Source organism: Polistes dominula, unplaced genomic scaffold, assembly GCF_049000335.1.
Source record: "Polistes dominula isolate Pdom_NZ unplaced genomic scaffold, Pdom_raw_medaka contig_11, whole genome shotgun sequence".
Lineage (NCBI taxonomy): Eukaryota > Metazoa > Arthropoda > Insecta > Hymenoptera > Vespidae > Polistes > Polistes dominula.
The window spans coordinates 4754401-4773691 of record NW_028301154.1 but is presented as its reverse complement, the minus strand read 5'-3'; the positions used below and the strand labels follow the sequence as shown (position 1 = coordinate 4773691).

At 35.1% G+C, this 19291-nt stretch overlaps 1 protein-coding gene and 2 long non-coding RNA genes across 5 annotated transcripts; 2 read left to right on the top strand and 1 right to left on the bottom strand.

The window, feature by feature from the left end:
• The first annotated feature begins 3049 nt into the window (after positions 1–3049).
• Positions 3050–3801, top strand: LOC107073580 (uncharacterized). Its single transcript, XR_016178567.1, has 3 exons — positions 3050–3286; positions 3434–3498; positions 3600–3801. It is a non-coding gene; the product is annotated as an uncharacterized LOC107073580 (long non-coding RNA).
• A 349-nt stretch (positions 3802–4150) lies between these two features.
• Positions 4151–4820, bottom strand: LOC149030613 (uncharacterized). Its single transcript, XR_016178568.1, has 2 exons — positions 4568–4820; positions 4151–4473 (listed from the first exon to the last, which is right to left on the bottom strand). It is a non-coding gene; the product is annotated as an uncharacterized LOC149030613 (long non-coding RNA).
• An 11-nt stretch (positions 4821–4831) lies between these two features.
• On the top strand, positions 4832–19038 carry LOC107073582 (uncharacterized). 3 transcript variants are annotated; one of them, XM_089178502.1, is made up of 9 exons: positions 4832–5149; positions 6304–6726; positions 6807–6934; positions 7343–7522; positions 14184–14255; positions 14345–14404; positions 14551–17155; positions 17221–17973; positions 18093–19038. In XM_089178502.1, the coding sequence occupies exons 3-7, from the start codon at positions 6879–6881 to the stop codon at positions 14909–14911; spliced, it is 729 nt and encodes a 242-aa protein (XP_089034628.1). In that variant the 5' UTR covers positions 4832–5149; positions 6304–6726; positions 6807–6878; the 3' UTR covers positions 14912–17155; positions 17221–17973; positions 18093–19038. The 3 variants fall into 3 exon arrangements, with proteins under 3 accessions (XP_089034628.1, XP_089034627.1, XP_089034629.1); XM_089178501.1 differs by having other exon boundaries at positions 14551–17973; XM_089178503.1 differs by having other exon boundaries at positions 4832–5188; positions 14551–17973.
• Positions 19039–19291: the final 253 nt, after the last annotated feature.

Sequence of the window (19291 nt, the reverse complement as noted above, 5' to 3'; positions counted from 1 at the left end):
TTAAGACGACGATAGTCGCCTGTCGCTCGGAAGCCGCCAGGGGCTATTGCCACGAGGTGAAGTGGGCTGGCCGACGGGCTGGAAGACGGCCGAATAACTCCTTGTCGGAGCAGGCGGTCGAAGGTAGACTTAGCCTCGGACAAGCGTTCGCCGGCAAGGCGACGCGGGTGTTCGAAAACGGACGGTCCAGCCGTGACAATGCGGTGCACCACACTGCAGCCCTGAAGCACAGCCCCCGATTTCGACGGCAGAGCGAGGTCGGCGAACTCGGCGAGTAACGAGTCATAGGCGGCCCGATGGCACAAGTCTGATGAAGCTGCGACAGAAGCAACCCCGTGGAGGGCGACCTTCCGAAGGTGTAAGGCCGATTCCTGAGCCGAAGTCGGATCAACGAGGCGTTGGCGACGAATGTCGACCAAAAGGCCGGAGTGATTCAGGAAGTCCGCCCCGAGAATGGATTCGTCGCCACCGCGTGTGTGTGCACATCGGCCACCACGAACAACCACTGGAACTCTCGCGGAAGACCAAGCGAGAACGTCAGCAGGTGGCGACTGAAGGTGCGAATAGGGGTGCCATTAGCAGCGACCAGACGAAGTTCATCGCAGGAGAGCGATTTCGAGACGAAACGGCAGGGTAGGAGTGAAACTACCGAGCCGCAGTCGACCAGCATAGGATGCCGCAACAAGCTCTCGAATATGTGAAGGCGGTAGTCCGACAAGGACGAAGACTGGCCACCGATTACCGCCGAATTGTGCGGGGGCGAGGTTAGTTTTTTCTTTTAGTATCCTCCCGGTAACTGCAACCTGGCTTGCAGTTAGCCGCCCGATTTCGGTACTGCTTATGGTAATGGCACCATCGGTGCGACGTGGGGAGAGTCATCACTGTTAGTGGCGGTCTCAATGAAAGCACGGGTCTGGACGAGGACGAAGGTGAAGATGAAGATCCCACCGAAGATGGAGACCGCGCGATCGACAATCGTCGCGGAGGCGGCGACGAGCAAGAGTTTGCGACACGACTGAAAGCAGCCAGGATCTCCTGCTGCTGGTCGATTGACCGATTTATTGCCGTTGTCAAGTCCGATAATTTGGAGTGTACTGCCACTAGCTCCTCAGCGACCCGGTCACGCAGTGCACCAGACTCGCGCGAGGCACCAGCTGGTCTCGCACCAACGGCCAGCGACGAACCGGGATTTGCCTGTCGGACGACGCAGATGTCGCGCGGGGCGTGCTCCATCAAACTATCTGCTCTAGCCGCCAATTCATCGAGATCCGCAGAGCGTAGATGGCGAAGGAGCAGGGTGATATGGGGGGGAAGCAGATCAAGCCACCGAACTCGGAGCACGTCGTCGCCGACGCAACCCCTGGCGAGGTGGCGCATCCGTCGTAGAAGTTGTGACGGAGTGCGATCCCCCATAGAAAGCCCCGAGAAAAGACTGTGAAGACGTTGGGAAACTGTGTCTTCAAACCTCGCCAACAAATGCTTCCGCAGATGCGCGTACTTCTCAAGCCTCGGAGGGCGTTGAAGCACGTCAATCATCTCTTCCACTGTGTCGAAATCAAGTGACGAGATTACCGCATGGTAACGGTCCGTATCTGAGACAATGTCGTTGGTGTGGAATAGTGACTCCATCTGCAGAAACCAAACCTCCGGACTTCGACGCGAAAAGCGCGGCCACGGATAGACTGCGTGGCGCCGAGCGTCGAGAGGAGTGGCGGCAGAAGGGGTCGCGGAGACGGGGGCGGAAGAGCCCGAATGTGCTTGACTGATCCCTTCGGAAACGGTCCCCTCCGAAACGGAGGCTCCGATCGGCGCTAGGGCCGCACTAGGAGTCAGGGGAGACGAGGGAGGAACCTGCTGACCACTGGGGTCAGTTGCAGGCGAGTCCTGATAAGCAGCCGCGCTCGACGAATCGCCGGCGGCGCGCTGCGAAGCTTCGGCACTTGTGATCGGCATAATTTTTGAAGAAAAATAAAAAAGAGAGAAGAAAAAAGAAGGAAGACGAGCGAAAGACCGCGAGAGAAACAAGAGAAAACGAAAAGCAACGGACGAAAACGAATGAGAACGAAAGAGAAACGGAAAGAAACGAACGAAGACGAAAAAGAACGAAAGGTACCGAAGAAGGACGAGTTCGAACGAATTGACGATCGCACACGAGAAAGACACTGCGATGACGTAACAGGCCGAGCGTGCGAGAGGGGACGAGAGAACCAAAGAACAGGAGAACAAAATGGCTGCCAAAGACAAGACCACGACTTGAAAATGGCCGTTAAACGTTGCCACGAATCAAAATAGCCGACAAAGACAAGACGACGACTCGAAAAATGGTCGTTAACAGGGAAAGCCAGAAACAACGAAAAGAGAACGTTTTTTTACTGCCGATCACAGGCAAAACCGTATAGACAAATAGAAAAAGAAAAAAGAAGAAAAGATTAATCAAACCTGATTCTGCAAGATCACGTCGGGGTCACCAATGTGGAAGTGAATTAAACTCCGTCCAGAGGCCGCGCCGCGCTGGCTAGTTACTGACCACTGTACTGACCAATCACCGACGCTGGACGACGACCAGTGGAAACTTCCTTTTTGTCACTAGTGACCTCACAGAACAGAATTGACGAGGAAAATAGCGAACAAGCACACGAGAAAGAAAAGACACAGAATTTAAGTGGAAAACAAGATATCAGAATCACGAGGAAGCGAAATATCGACTATGTTATTTAACTAACCGCACAAGAATGATCGAGATCGATTAAGCTTCCGCTGAATCCTAGATCATCGGGGTGCGGAGGCAGACGCGCCAAGATCACGCCACGTTGATCCGCCAATCAAAACCTCGGGTCGCAATCACGCCACATGCTTCGGCCAATCCGGTGCTGCCACTTCCTGGACCGGCTACGTGGCCGGGCAGATGTTGCCACCACCGGACGCGCGCACTCTCGGCGGCTGCTAGGGACATCTGCGAAGGTTGGTGCAGGCGTACAGGAAGGTGTCAGCACCGTCCTGGTGAGAATAAAGCACTATAGAGATGAGTACTCTCATCCGCCGTTTTTGCTCCTACAGAGAAGACACCAGTATGGTTTTGTATAGTAAACACGTTTTTTGACATCAAGCGAGATTGAATTATTTATTGATAATTGTTTTAAATTTCATTAAATAAATTATTTGATAGTTGATGTTAGTACTTAACTCTTCTATTTTTAACATTTAAAGATAGATTAAACTACAAAATACTATTCAATGATTGATTTATAAACATAGATAACCTCTCTATTTGGAACGTAATGATTTGGTAAGTAATGTTTTATTATTACTCTGAAAAATAGATAATCTGTTTAAATTATAAAAATACTGGATTTGTTTAGTAATATATATTAAATATATTGAATAACATATTACGAATAAAAGCTCAATAACTCTTATTTTAATTTTAAAACAGATGAAAAGTATGACAGTAAAAAAGGAAGACAAAAACAAAAGATCAGTGCTGCTGAAAGCAAAATGGTATTATATTCTTATTTTGAAACATTTATTATTTATGTTTATGTTATATAAATATGTAAATTAATTGTAAATTTAAAAATAATAATTGTATCTTTTTTTAGAAGTGTGAAAGTGGAATAAAATCTGTTGACGAAGAGACCATTATGTCTTTGCTTGCTGAAAATCTATCTATATGAAAATCTATGAGGGCTATCTATAAATTGTATATATTTAAAAAAAAAAGTAATGAACTGCACATAGCATAAGTGAGTAGTTAGAATTGTACATTTGAAATAAAATAAATTTGTATCATTTATATGAATATATCTATATTTGTTTATTCATTTGTTCCGTTGTAAAAATATTATAAAATTATAAATAATAAAATTAACATCATTATTAACAATGCACAATATATGTGCAGCAAATACATAAATTAAATGTTTAAAACTCTTCATTTCATAGTCGCAGATCCATACACTTTGGTATGACGTTTGCAGTTCTCATAATAATTTTTCACCCAATACGAACGAACATTGAAAACATGTTTAATTATTTTGTACTTAACATAACAACAACTTGGAAAATCAATGTTGATTTTCTCAAATAATACTTTTAATAAATCACTGTTACTATTTCTAATTATCACATCTTGGTACAAAGTGAAATAAAGTTCACAATGTAAAATTAAACTATAAGTTTCCATACATGGTTCCTTTAAACCACCTTTGTTTAACCCTTTGGTGTAATACTTTGCTTTTTTTATAAAATATATATTTGTCAAATTTGGAGTTGTCAAAAATTGCACACAATTTCTACAAACACGTTTGGCTACAGCATTAGTTGTGCTGCCAGCTAAATAAAACATGCTATTTGCATCATAACGAAAAATCCAATTGCTAAACTCATCAATTAAAAATGTTTGCACACAAAACTGAGTATCACTTGTTTGTAGCTTTTTTACTGGAGGTTCAACAGTCTTATTTGCAGCCAATACTGGATGGTTATTACAAGCAAGCGTTAAAATAAGAAATTGTAAACTTTACAATACTATGATCGTTCTATTTATATACAAAAAGAATAAACATACCTTCAATTTTTGCTAGACAAAGCCCAAAAATCTTTGTAGTGAGCTTAGAAACTTTTATTGAAAATGTATTTTTCAATATGTTTTCAGACAGATATTAATAGTTGTTTACGACTATTAAATGACTATTAATCGATTTCAATAAAATTTCTTCTTCATTCATTCACAAATAATTAAAAAAATTGCAAAAAATAACGATAAAACCTACAGACTAACACTCACTACATACGTTTTTTTAAAACTTCCGCTCACTCGAGGAGTGAAAATGGGACTACACTAGTAATTAGTAACTTCGGTTACACTCGACTTCTTTCGACATCCCAAACACACGGACATGGAAAACTTTCATTGTGTGCAATCCCAGTGGCACAGGGAGAGGGTAAGATTTACCCACGATCTGACAGCACTGCCGTGGAGCATTGCGTATTCGTAAACATACATGTGGGTAAATATTTTTTAACGATGTTCAACATTTTTCTGTTTTTCAAGAAATAAAAATAGTATTGTTGAAAATGGTGAAAAAGTGTGAAAGCTATGAAAAATTGTTCCAATGGCTCTTTAGCTGAAAGGAAATTAAAATCGGAGGTAAATCAATGATAAACAGCTTTATTTAAAGTACCAAAAGTAAGATAACCTTACATCTCAGTAAATTTAAATTATTCCTAATAAATAAAATTGATTACAAAATATAATTCAATTGATTTTCATTTAATGCTCTTTCAATATAATGACTATAGTATTAAAATAATTCTTAATGTACACTTGGCGAGTATTTGACAATTGACGTATATAAAAGTGCCATATGAAATAAATAATATACAATAAAATGTATATGAATAAACAATGCTTATTAAAAAGTTTATAAAAAAGTAAAGTAATTACGTATGATATTTAAGGTAGCTTATGAACAATATATTATCAGTTAAAAAAAAAAATTATTTGTATAACACGTTAAGCGCCACGTCGGTCCCTAGGGACCGACGCTAGACTTTCCGTTCAGGCCACGTCGGTCCCTAGGGACCGACGGCAGACTTTTCGTTCTTCTATCGCGGCGCGTGTGTCCGTCTTTGCATACTTGTGAGACTGAACATTTAAATTATGCGATATCGGTTTTAGTTTGGTCAATGCTTCAAGGTATTCAAGTATCACTTGATGACATCTTGATTTTTAGGGCAACAAAATTTTGAATTTCTGGTCAAGAAGAAGTACGAGAAGACTTGGAGACTGAACTAAACTGGGTTACGATATCTATGCAACTGAGGATTTCTTACGCGTTTGGGCGTTATTAGGCCTCGCTTTTCGGGTTTTTCTCTACTACGACGGAGAAGGGACTATACGGATATAAACAAAGTATATATACAAAGTATTTATTGCGATTTGAAAATGTCAGGCTCTCGAGTGCATCTTATCTACAAGTGGAGAGGTAAACATACGAAGGCAAGCCCCGGCCGGATTACGTTACCCGACATTTGTTTATACTCTGGCTCGCCTATCGGCGAGCGGCCCGGCAGAAGCCCGCCTGACGGCTAACTGTGGCCTGAACGGAAAGGCACGCAAATTCGGCGTGGCGCTTAACGTGATAACAAAAATTAAAATTTTTAACAGTTTAATATTACGAATAGTATAATATCAATTTTAATGAAATTAATTGAATTATTTCGATGTGATCAGTAAATTTCAACGGTGATATATACATTAATTAATAATTACAATATTTGTTATTGTTTTATGTAAACTAGGACCCCGAAATATTGCAACTATGGAGCTCAGCAATATCTCAACAACTTTGTCAAAAAAATTGGATCTGCAAGTTGCATTTTAACAGTGACGATATTCTTAAAAATTTGGAAAAAATAAAGTTGCAAAATGGCGAAGTCTGAACTTTCAAGGCCTACAGTTGCTTTAAAAAAGGGTGCAATTCCAATGTTGGCAATGGCAAATGTTGTCACGAATGGTGATACAACTTCATCAAATCATTTTCGTACCAACAATCACTATACTGATAATGAGTATTTGCACGAAACAAGAAATGTAAGCGATTTGTTCGAGTTAGACCAACTATTTGGGATATTGCATCTACTGAAGGACCAAGGAGTGCCCTAAAATTGGTGTTGGCCAAAACAAAATTATCAAATAAAATTGCTGATGATTTGACAGTTCAGGTATTTCAAGTTAACTATAAGTGCATGCTTGGCCACAAGCTATGATTTCACTTGTCGCTATTTAAATTGTTTTTTTATAGGTAACTATCTTGGCAACGGAAGTTTCTATTAATTTGAATTATACAATAATATCGGTAGCATTATTTTGGAATATGCTACGAGAAATAGAAACTTGTCAGTTCTGTAGCGGCGCTGGATTTAACGGAAGGTTTGTTTTTATTACTTTTTTTACTTTTAAAATAAATATTTTCAAGCACATTAAATTCTTATAAAAGACAGGTATATAATCAATTTTCTTGAATCAACCAAATTTTTTTTGCTCCAAGAAAATTACTACTTGTTACAAAACAACCTTGGTCATTTTTTAAATTGTCTTAGCTGGAGAAAATTTGTTATGTAAAATAATCAAAAAATGAAGGCAAATTTAAAAATCGATTTCTTGTAATAACTTTTGATATTTCTTGTATAGTTTTATAGCTATTTTGGAAGTACATGGACGCTAATATAAATTCTTCGTTAACTTATCTTATTCTCGTCATTTTTGTCATTTACAAGTTTTTAGGTACAGCTGAAAATTAATATATTTAGCTTTAACATTTTACTATTTTTTTAATAGATGCTCAACCGCATGTCAAGGCATTTTACTATCCGATAAAAAATATAAACGATCTAAAAGAGAATATATGTGTTTGGCTTGTCGTACATTACGGAAGAGATTATTAATATCTTCAAAGAAAAAGAAAGAAGATGTATACTTCATACGAAACAATAACGTTTACGTCGTCTGTATTAAAAGGTAATCAAAGTTTGCGTACTGTAACTAAATTTTACAATTCCTTATAATATAGGGCCAGCAGTTAACACATTGCGTACGGGTCACGAGATATCTCGTTTTTAGCAAATTGAACGTTGCGTACTTGTTACGAGATATCTCGTTTTCATGTTTTTTTTAACCGTTTGAGTGCCACGGGCTTTTCTCATTTCCTGATCGAAACTTGCCAAGCGATAGCGCTTGTTATATTCCGTGTCGAAATTTGCCAAGCGGCGCGATAGCGCTTGTTATATTATATTTTTATTATTTTTTATATTATTTTTTTGGTATTGTTATATTTCGCGCCTGCTGTAATTATGGGCTTCGCAGCTCAGAGCGCTGCAGTTTTCAAGACAGGACAGAAGAAGCGCAATCGCGCCGCTTGGCACTCAAACGGTTTAAATATAATTTTTGTAACGTTACCAAGGTGACGAATTCTTTCGCATTCCTAAAACAAATGACAACCGAATTTTGATATTCCGAGCATGCAGAAATGATCATTATAGCCATTTCATCAGTAGATCTGTGCCGATTGTCGTACGTACTATATCTTATAAAGTGTTTTATTATTGTACATTTTGGAATTAAAGTGTTTTATTATTGTACATTTTGCAATTTCAAACTACGTGTTTTAATTTGTAAGGTAGCAGGTAAGTTTTTTAAAAATCATCTATATTTTCAAGTTACTAATAATTTATAACAAAAATTGATTTTTTATGAAATAGGGCTAATTCTATAAAAACAGCAAAATGACACATAGATGTAACGAAAACGAAACTCAAAGTGAATTGGTGTATGATGATTTATCGGATGCACCAAACAATACTTGCGACGAAAATGAATTTAGTGATAGCAGCAATATCCTTGAATTAAGTGATGTAATTAGACATAGAAGAAGACTGAGTAAAAAATATAATGTTTCAAGCGAAAGTGAAGATTCGGAGATGGAGGCTGATGAACCTATAATTGAAGAATGGACAAGTGAGGATACTTTTCCAAATCTGGAACCTTTTGAAGGAATTTGTGGTACGTCAACATCATTACAAAAAAATTGCAGCGTAAAGGAAGCTGTTGATTGTATATTTGGTAATGAATTTTTCCAAATTATTTCTGAAGAAACAAATCGTTATTATTTACAAAATGTACATAAATATAAGGCTATTCCTAAACAAGGAAAATGGAGAAATGTATCATGTTCTGAAATAAAAAATTTGTTCGGAATATTTATTTTGATGGGACAAATACGAAAGGAAAACATAAAAGAATACTGGTCCGTGGATCCATATTTGGTAACACCTATTTTTTCAAAATTAATGAGTAGGAACAGATTTGAACAGGTTACAAGGTATTTACATTTTAACGATAACACGAAAATGAATGAAAATAGTGGTAGACTGTACAAAATAGAACCTGTTTACAATTATCTTATAGAAAAATTTAAAACCGTTTACACTCCTCATCAGAACCTGTCGCTAGATGAAGCCATGATCCCTTGGCGTGGAAAATTAAAATTTAAAACATACAATCCACGGAAGCTCACTAAATATGGAATACTTGTACGAGTATTGTCGGAGAGTCAAACGGGATATATATGTAATATAGAAATTTATTGTGGACAAGGCAAAAAATTGCAAGACACGATAACAACGATTCTTACACCGTATTTCGGATATTGGCACCATCTTTATATGGATAATTATTATTATAATACTTTGAACATTACTAAATTGTTATTACAAAATAAAATCCGAATATGTGGCACAATACGCGCCAATAGATTGCTAAAATGTTTAAAAACAAAATCGTTGAACCTAAAAAAAGGGAGAGTATTTTCAAACGGAAAGGTGATATTTTGTTACAAGTTTGGAAAGACAAGAGAGAAGTGAGAATGATTTCAACAATTCACAAATTTGAAATGGTTAAATGCACGGGAAAATATAAAACCGTACAGAAACCGAAGTGCATTGTTGATTATAATTTAAATATGAACGGTGTGGACCTTGCAGATCAGTATCTGTCGTATTACTCAATATTGAGAAAAACAATTAAATGGCCTAAAAAGGTAGTATTATATCTCGTCAACTGCGGCCTGTTCAATGCATTCAAGATTTATAATTCGTGTAATGATGAAAAAATGAAATATAAAGATTTTCTACTTGCTGCGATGAAATTATGGACGACGGAAGAAAAATCAACGGATACATTTATGGACATAGAACAAGGTATTTCAAATACAACAAATCATCTACGTGTCGACCCACCATGTAGACTCGCTGGTAATATGAAACAGCACGTACTGGAACCAATAACGAGTAAAGGCAAGAAGAAGTTCCCAACCAAACAATGTAAAGTTTGTTCGTCCAATGGAAAAAGGAGCGAAACAAGATACTGTTGCAAATTATGCCGAACAGCATTGCACAAAGGAGTATGCTTTACCAGATACCACACTTTAAAGCATTATTCAAGTTTGTAAAATAAATAATATTATAGTTCAAATGTAAAAAATCTTATAAAATAAATAAATGTATTAACTATATATATGTAGTAATATTTAAGAATAATTTATGTGAATATAATACCAAATGCAAATTAGATATGTGTGTATCCGCTTCCTATTGCTTGCCAAGCATGCTTCTGAAGCGTTCGAAAATGTGCGGGCGTTGACGGCGTGTTGAACGTGCAGAGCGCCGTACGCAATGTGTTAAAAGAGCAAGTAGAAGAATTAAGAAATCAATATGCTATGACGAAAGATAAAATTATTGAAAAAGAAATAGCTGATTTACCAGAAGCTCAAAAACACACTGTTCGCGATTGCTTTCAAGCTTCTAAGGTCAAGAATGTAAAACAGCGCCGTTATACTATTGAGTCGGTATATGAATTTCATGATTCAAATTAAAGGTCTTGCGGTCTATGATAAATTACGCGAGCATGAAATATTACCATTACCTTGCAAAGACACATTAAACAGATATATTAATAAACTAGACACACACACACACAGAGCGCATTTGGTTTTCCTAAAGTAATATTTGATACTCTTCGTTTGAAAGCATCACGAATGAAAAGTTGGGCCAAAAGGGATATAATTTATTTTATGACAATCCAAATAAACTTTGGCTGTACTAATATCTTTTTTAATTGGTAACTAACAATAAAATTTTAAATAATATTACTATTTTTTAATCCATTAATATATATTTTCAAAATCAGCAAACAAAATCTACAGCTTCACTAACATTAAGTAACAATATGTTTAAATTGAGATTCTAAAAACTCATTGATACGCAATTATATTGCAACAGAGATAATAATATTCAGTTTGTCATTGCTGCGAGTAATTGTGTTAAAAAACTAATCAAATGAACAATCGTGATATTAAAATAAATTAATAACATTTTAACTCAACCGCTTATCATAGGCTGAAAATGCTTTTTTTGCTGCTTTAGATACTGTAGAATAGTCATTCCATTTTGAGTAACTGATTTAATTGTCTTTAAAGTTTCTATATTTATTTTTTTCTATTTATTATTTTTGCAGATACTTTATTAATTGATAAAATTTCTTTTAAGTGAAGCGGTAAAATGAAATACTAAAACAATGGAGCTCAATGGTTTTGTTAATTTAAGTGATTATACTCCTCAGTATTTAATAAATGAAAGAGCTGACCGTGCACTAGTTTTCGTGTATCAACCTTTCCGTGGTTCATGGGTTCAAGTTCTGGGATACTTCTTGAGTAAAACTGAAGTAACGAAAGAAATTTTACATAATCTAATTATCGATTGTATCATTCAATTAGAAAATGTGACTATGAAGGTAGATGTAATCATCTCAGATGGTGCTTAGAGGAACCGTGGCGCATGGAAAATTGTTGGTATTGAAGATTAAAAATTCAGTTGCACTCATCCGCATGATACGTCTAAGCTACATTGGTTTATGTCTGACTTTCCTCACTTGTTAAAATGCTTTCACACCAAAATCCTTGAAGGGCTATCGTTTTGGATAAGATTTAGAAATGTTTCTTGTGATTATCATTACAGTATTATATTATTTTCAGACTCCAGATAGAATTGTCAAAAAAAATCATTGGAAAGTTTTATATCAACATGAGCTTCAATTTAGATCCAACTTAAAAATAACCTATAAATTAATACCGCAACATATAAAAACCTAGAAGGATATCAGAAAATGAATCTAAAGCTTTGAAGCTGAAAAGATTCTAAGGTAATAAGTTTCAAAGATTGAATTTTTTTTATTAATATTTTAAAGAAGCTTTTTATCTGAAGAACATGAAGTTTCCGAGCAAGTTAATCATAAATTTTTTATCAGGAAATTAAATTTTTTTTTAATTTTGAATTACAATTGGAAAGTAATTGAAAACATGAAAATTATAGAAATACTAGTCGGGGGGAGCTGAGTGGCAAAAAAATTCAACAGTTTTCTAAAGGCTGATATTTCGATATTATGTAGTATTTAAGGTGTATAACAATAATCTTCCGTCAGTCAGCCAGTTTCGTTAGCGATTAGCTCGGGGGCGGCTTCAAAGTTGTTAAAAAACCATGTATGTCGCAATAGTTTTCTAAAATCTAAAAATTGGTTTCTGAATAGTGAATTAACTAAAAAATGATGTGGATACCGTCAGTTTTCAAAATATCGTAACGGGACGCGTCAGCAGCGCGTCAAAGTCATAAAAAAAGTATGGTTGATGAAATTGTTTTATAAAATGTTAAATTTGGTATACAAGTTGTTAACAATAGGAAAAATAAAAAAAAAACATAATCAGCCCGAATTTTTATTTAACATACGCCGTCAACAGTCGATAGAACAGTGCGCTGCGCGCGAAATTACGCGCTCGACTACTATGTTGTTCTTAAGGGGACACGTCACCCAAAAAATCGATTTTTTTTTTCGATTTTCTGAAAGAATATTTTTTCAAAAATATTCTCTCAAAATTTTGTAAAGATCCGCGCTTTATTTACGAAACTGTACTAGTTTAAACAAAGCGCGCCGTAGCGCGGCCAGAACAGGTATTCGAGCAGCTGCGTATACAGGTATACAAGCGCACTTAAAAAATTACGAAGGAGGCGAGAAAAGCTCGACGGCAATCGAAAGTCACTTCTGAAGAGGCTGCTGATGCAGCAGAGGGTACCGCTTATGGCCGTGGAATCGATGATTCAATGTAAGTATGAATACAAAAGTTACCTTAACTTTAAACGTTAATTTATCCTATTCGCGTTTTTAAAACGGTTACCCTCGCTGCGTCCAGACCATTCAGCCGATCTTTACCAAAATTTGTACAGTAATACTAGATACACGTATCTGGGGAATGAACGGAAGGATTTTTTGATAAAATGCAAATTTTTTTCTTTTCTTTCAAAAAATCGGCGATTTTTTGCAAAAAATTCAATTTTTTTCTAAAAAGTCGACTATTTTGAAAAAAATCAAAATTTCCTTCCGTTCATTCCCTGCGCAAACATCTCAATTAAAAGTAAACACTCGATTTTTTTTTTAAATGAAATAATTTTTACCAGTGAGGGCAACCGCAAATCACCTTTTTTTTTGGACTCTTAGAAAAGTGGCCACAGACAACACAATTTACAATATTTTTACACACAAAAATTATAAATATAGTTCAGATATATAACTTACATATACCAAAAATTTGTATTGATATTAATAAAACCGGCTGCAAAAAAAACTCACAAAAAACCGCTTTATTTTTACACTCGAAGGTGACGTGTCCCCTTAAATATTTTTAGTCCAATTATGTATTTAAAATATGCATTTTTATTTAAAATAGCAAGGCATATGTGTCTGTTATATTCCGTAAAATATTATATTCTGTGACGGAACTGTAACAGTATTTGTTCCTTCAAAAGCAAGTATACCTATACATCGACGGTCAACGCAAGTATAAATTCGGAGCTATCCTTCGTATACACTTTTCCCCACCCTATATATATATATACATATACGCACAAGAAAATTCCCCTCTCTTCGTTTTGGGACAGAAGATGGCCAAGGAGCAGCTGTTTGCGAAAATTTTCAGTGTAATTGTATCGTCAGTATAAAGACCAGTGTCGAAGTCGTAGCGTCGTTAGATGAGAGTGTTTTGAAAATGGACGAAAGCGTACGTCCTATTTGCCTTATTTGTTTAAAGAAAACAAGTGAAGTTAAATTGTTTGAGGAGTAGACTCTTGCTACGTGTAAGAACATTTTAAAAATTCGCCAACAGTTTAATCTCAATTACGGCAGTATAGATTTGCCATTATGCAAAAATGCTCAACAAGGGTATCACCTCGCCTGCTACCACAGATTCACTGCCTTGAGTAAAAAACATCGGGATGAACTAAAGAAGCAAACAACTTCAAAATCAAGGTAAAAGAAAAATATTTTATACGTGAAAAATCGGGACGGTAGATCGAATTGATGCTGCTCGTTTTCTGCATTTGTGTGTATATGTGTGTGTGTATGTGAAAGTAAAAGTAAAAGTAAACAGACGCTTGGAAGCATCCCTTCTTCTAAAACGTTTTTAGTTTTGATTCATTTATTTGAAAATTAGTATAATATATAATAATTATTGATTAGTATTATTGTATTATAAAATGAATAGTGTATGCGATGCAATAAGATTATAATTTTTTAACAGTGAATCCCATGTTGATGCATCAAATGAGTCATCTTATCAGCAACCACACGAGCCATCCTGCTCCAAAATAAGGTTCAACATTTATTTACTTAAATTAATTATTAATTATACTATTTTACAATACAAAATTTTCGTCTATTCTAATCAAACTTTTTTTACAGTGATGATACATCCAACCAATCACACCAGTCACCATGTAAGTCATCCTGCTCCGAAATGAGGTAAGACATTTATTTAACCACTTAATGCTTGAACAATAACAAAAGTCACAGTAACTTACTGTAATGAGTTACATTAATTAATACTTGTACTATTTTATTACAATAAAAAGTGCTGTATATTGTAGTAATTTTTTTCGTTTTTACAGCGGTGAAGAAGTGGAAGCTGAAAATCAACCACTTTGTTTGTTTTGTGATAGAAATCGCAAAATGTTTAAAAGGCGGTATGTACAGTTGCACACATCTGAAGGCAACAGAATTTCAGATGTTATAATAAAGCATGCAACGGAAAGTGGCAACACGGATATGCTCAATAAAGCATTACATTTTAAAAAATCTAGGCGTACAATATTATATCATCAGGTGTGCTTAGTCAACTGGAAATACGAATGCTATCACCAGCAAGCAGCTGATCTTTCCCAGCCATCTTCACAGTATCACCTTGAGCGTAAAGCACACCAAGTTGCCTATGAAGAAGTATGCTGTTTTGTGAATGAGAATATTATATAAAAAAAAAAATATTTTTTTAATCAAGCAGCTCACACAAATCTACGTTGAGCGATTGACAGAACAGTACAAAAGTAAGAGTTTAGAATCGAATAATTTTCGTTCCAGTTATTTAGAAAAAAAATTATTGGATACTTTTAAAACTAAAATTCAGATGATTTTACTCAAGAAGCAAACCATCGTAGCTCCTGCTGGTGAATTACTTTTAACAGACAGTGACCTCGAATCAATAAAAAATGAAGATATTCTTCAGAAAGCAGCTACGTAAATGATGCGCGCGGCGTGCTATTCTATCGACTGCTGATGGCGTATGTTAAATAAAAATTCGGGCTGATTATGTTTTTTTGATTTTTCCTATCGTTAACAACTTGTATACCAAATTTAACATTTTAGAAAACAATTTCATTAACCATATTTTTTTTATGACTTTAACGCGCTGCTGACGCGTCCCGTTACGATATTTTGAAGACTGACGGTATCCACATCATTTTTTAGTTAATTCACTATTCAAAAACCAGTTTTTAGATTTTAGAAAACTATTGCGACATACATGGTTTTTTAACAACTTTGAAGCCGTCCTCGCGCTAATCGCTCACGAAACTGGCTGACTGACGGCAGACTATTGCTATACACCCTAAATACTACATAATATCGAAATATCAGCCTTTAGAAAACTGTTGCATTTTTTGCTACTCAGCTCTCGGACTATACATTTTGTAGTGTCTACTCTCAATTTTGCTTTTTCATTACATCACAAAAAAATTAATATCACAAACCTTAAATAAATATTTTCTTTTAGTTATTTTCAAAGCCTTTTAGAATTGCCATGATGACGAGGCAAACTGATTGTATTGAATTAAGGGATTGTGGACCTACAGTGAAGTTTATGGAATGATTTGACAATTTAATTAAGGGAGGGGTAAGGGTTTCAGCGTAAAAAAAAACACTTTTTTGCGATTTTTTTTTCTCAAATATGGATTGAGCAATTTTATTCAAACCTTCTATACATTATTGAGCATAGTTTTGACAATGTTCTGTAAATTTTTCATGCAGAAATATTGAAGCATTAGCCCGTAACAGAGCTTCCCCCAGAGCGTCTTGAAAAAAAAACAATTTGCGGTGTTCACTGTAACTCGGCCGGAAATTATCTGAAAATGAAAAACCATGAAAATTTAGTCAAATTATAATTAAATCTTCCCCCTACATTCTCCGATTATTTTTTTTTTAATTTAAAAATTTTTGGCGGCCATCTAAAGTGTGAACCGTTATTTTCCACGAAAATTTCCCCCATTTTGTGGGTGGGAAACACTCTTATGTAAAAAAAGAATTTTACTAAACGTAGGGGGGAGGTATTTTATATGTAGAAAATGTGTACAAAGTTTGAAATGAATCGGTTGAGTAGTTTTTAAATGGCAATGAACACGGACTTTGAAAAAGTAGTTTTGAGAAAAACGCGTTCAAAGTTTATGAAGCAAAAAAGTGAAGAAAAAATTTTTTTTTCCAACTTACACAGAATCATCGATTCCAGCTCCATACAGCAAACTTTCTGCGGCATTGTCGATGTCTTTAGTCTCTTTTCAACGTTTTCTGGTACACTTGCATTGGTATTTAGCTTGATTTTCTTCGATGAAGCACTTTTTGTGGTAACCTCATCTTTAATTATTTTATTCGGATTAAACCTTTTTCTTGATCTACACAAATAAATCCTTCCACTTTGTCGGTCTTCTCTCGAAACTTTGCTTACTTTCGGCATTTTTGTACAGAAAATTTTTTGAGAAAATTCTAAAATGACAAGCGCACGGTCGAACGTACAACGACAAACTGACGCTCGTTTCTTGCTTTAAAATATTGTAGTGTATAGTATACATACAAATATAAAATATATCTTTATGGCTTTAGTTACCTGCCTTTACTAAATAAAATATTTCTAAAACTAGAGAATGGGTTTGGACAATAGCAATGAATAAACTGTTCGACAGCTGCACTGCTATTCCGAACGCCCGTAGCTGTTAGAGTTAGAGCGTGAAAGGCCCCGAGACTAATTTGACAATAGCTTCAAGAATATTGCTTAGATCGGATTAAAATTTTAAGGACATATTCGTGAAATGTTAAACAATAAGATAAGAAAAAAAAATAAAATCGATTTTTCGAAAGTGAAAACCCTTACTCCGCCCTTAAGGCGATGTCTTCTCGCACTCCAGCAAAAGCTTTAAAACCTAATGAAGAATGCCCGACGAGGAAGCTACGGTATTAATGATAATGCTCATGAAAATAAATTTGCATTATAGTGAAAACTTGAACGGGCATTGTAGATACAAGGATCAGATAAGCTGCCAATGAACAAAATAGATATGATTGCTTCCAAATCTATTTTCTCTATCTGACCAATAGAATAAGTAAAAAAATAATCTTGCTAAAGGAATTCATACACGGACCTTCTCACTGATATGACACTTCATATCCTTGAAACATCAATAATACCAGACTAAGCTTAGCTTATATGATGTTTTCATGTTTAATTTTCCATTGATAAAGTATCTATTTGTATATTAATAGATACTTGTTATGTAAATTCATTTTGATAGATGTTACACATAAGTAATTGAAATGAATGACGAGAGGGAGAAATTCTTGGAAGCTTGATTGCAATTTGCTAATTTGTAATAATGATTTTTGTGCATTTCTTTACATTTCTTTCACAATTTTTCTAATATAACTACATCTGTAACAATTATACATTTTGCATTATGCATTACATTTTACTATTTAAGTACGTTTTTTAAAACTGCTTGATTTTTATCCTGTAGGTTATTATTGAATTCATAATGTACTTAAGAGATTGGGAAGCTAAAGCTGAAGAGGAAAGTAATCGATCTAAATTGAAGAAAAAGCAAAAGATAGACTACAATGATAACCCTGGAAATAACTATCTTGCTATTACTAAAAGCACTTTAACAGGATTCAAAATAATTTTAAAAGGAACAATCGATTTATTGAATTTTTTACACGAAAAATGTAATTTTGATTATTTGATGACTGCTCGTCTCAATCAAGACAAGTTGGAAGTAAGTATTTATAATCAAATTTATGTAATCTTTGATGATTTGACATTGACATTGATGTTATGACATGAATTAACATTGGAATTGATGTTAACAATTATTATGTTTGCGTTCTATTATAGCAGTTCTTTGGAATTGTCAGAAATGCTAGTGGATGAACACCCAGATCTCAAAATTTTTGGGCAAGTACTTAGGTTACTGTGCTCTTATTCGTTGGTTACGCCACCAAAAGGATCATATGTTACCGCAATAGAGCTCTTAGAATCATTGATGGAAACGAAGGAATCGCTAAAGTTTAGCAAACATCGAAAGTTAAAATGAATAAATCAAAAAAATAGATTCAATCATTTATTGTGGGTTTACAAAAGAAACAGCGTGGCTGCTGAACATTTTGAGAATTTACTCGATGGTACGAGTGAAGATGCTCCTTCTATAGAAACTCCGTGATGTAAGCTGATATAAGTCACAAAGTGCACAGGTAGAATTAATTAAGAATCTAAAACGAAATTGTAAAGGTAACTGAGAAACAACAGTGTGAATAACAACATTGAATGCTGTTTTATAAGATGATTTAGGAGTTGATAGAGGTTTTCTTTTGTATTACTAACACATAAACTGTTTCTCTGTAATTAACAAAGATTTTATTATTTTATACCCAAAATACAATATAGTAATTTAACCTAATTATTAATCCTTTCTGTTTTGATCATATCATTTTTTACTGTAATCATGATACTTGGTATTGTTCTCGAAGGCAATTGTCCTATTATTTTCTAGAATATTATATTCTTTTCATTTCCTTAATTCCTTTGGCAGTATTGAGGTGTCTTCACCTTGTAGTAAATATTTTGGACTGAACTTAGTGACTGTGTGTCTTCTATAAAACTTGTTACCAGATGAATTAAAAACCTACTACGTTGATCACGATGATAGCTATTCAATACCAAATATATTTTTCTTTGATAGTATTCTATCATTACAATTGACACACTAGTTACGAAAATTTTCATTAGTGAATATAATTAATCATTCAACAAATTATTTTTGATTTACCTTTATTATTTCAAAATCATCTTATATAGATATATATCATCTTATATAGATGATTCTTCATTCTTCCATTTTCACCATTGGAAAATATTACAGAGGATAGCAATGATATTTTATAATCCTCATTAACAAACTCTTTCCCACAAAAAGACTTAAAACTAACTGCATCTTCTATTCTAAAGGGTTGCACATTATCTTTTTGCGGCTTGACGTAAGATTGTTAATGTTTGAAAGACCGAGACTTTGTATATACCTATATTTCCCAAAGCAG

Bases quoted from the DNA above. Each gene is read 5' to 3' on its own strand.
- LOC107073582 (XM_089178502.1), top strand. From the start codon at position 6,879: ATGCTACGAGAAATAGAAACTTGTCAGTTCTGTAGCGGCGCTGGATTT. The intron at 6,935-7,342 runs GTTTGTTTTTAT...TTTTTTTAATAG, and splicing joins GGCGCTGGATTTAACGGAAG to ATGCTCAACCGCATGTCAAG. The intron at 14,405-14,550 runs GTAAGACATTTA...TCGTTTTTACAG, and splicing joins TCATCCTGCTCCGAAATGAG to CGGTGAAGAAGTGGAAGCTG.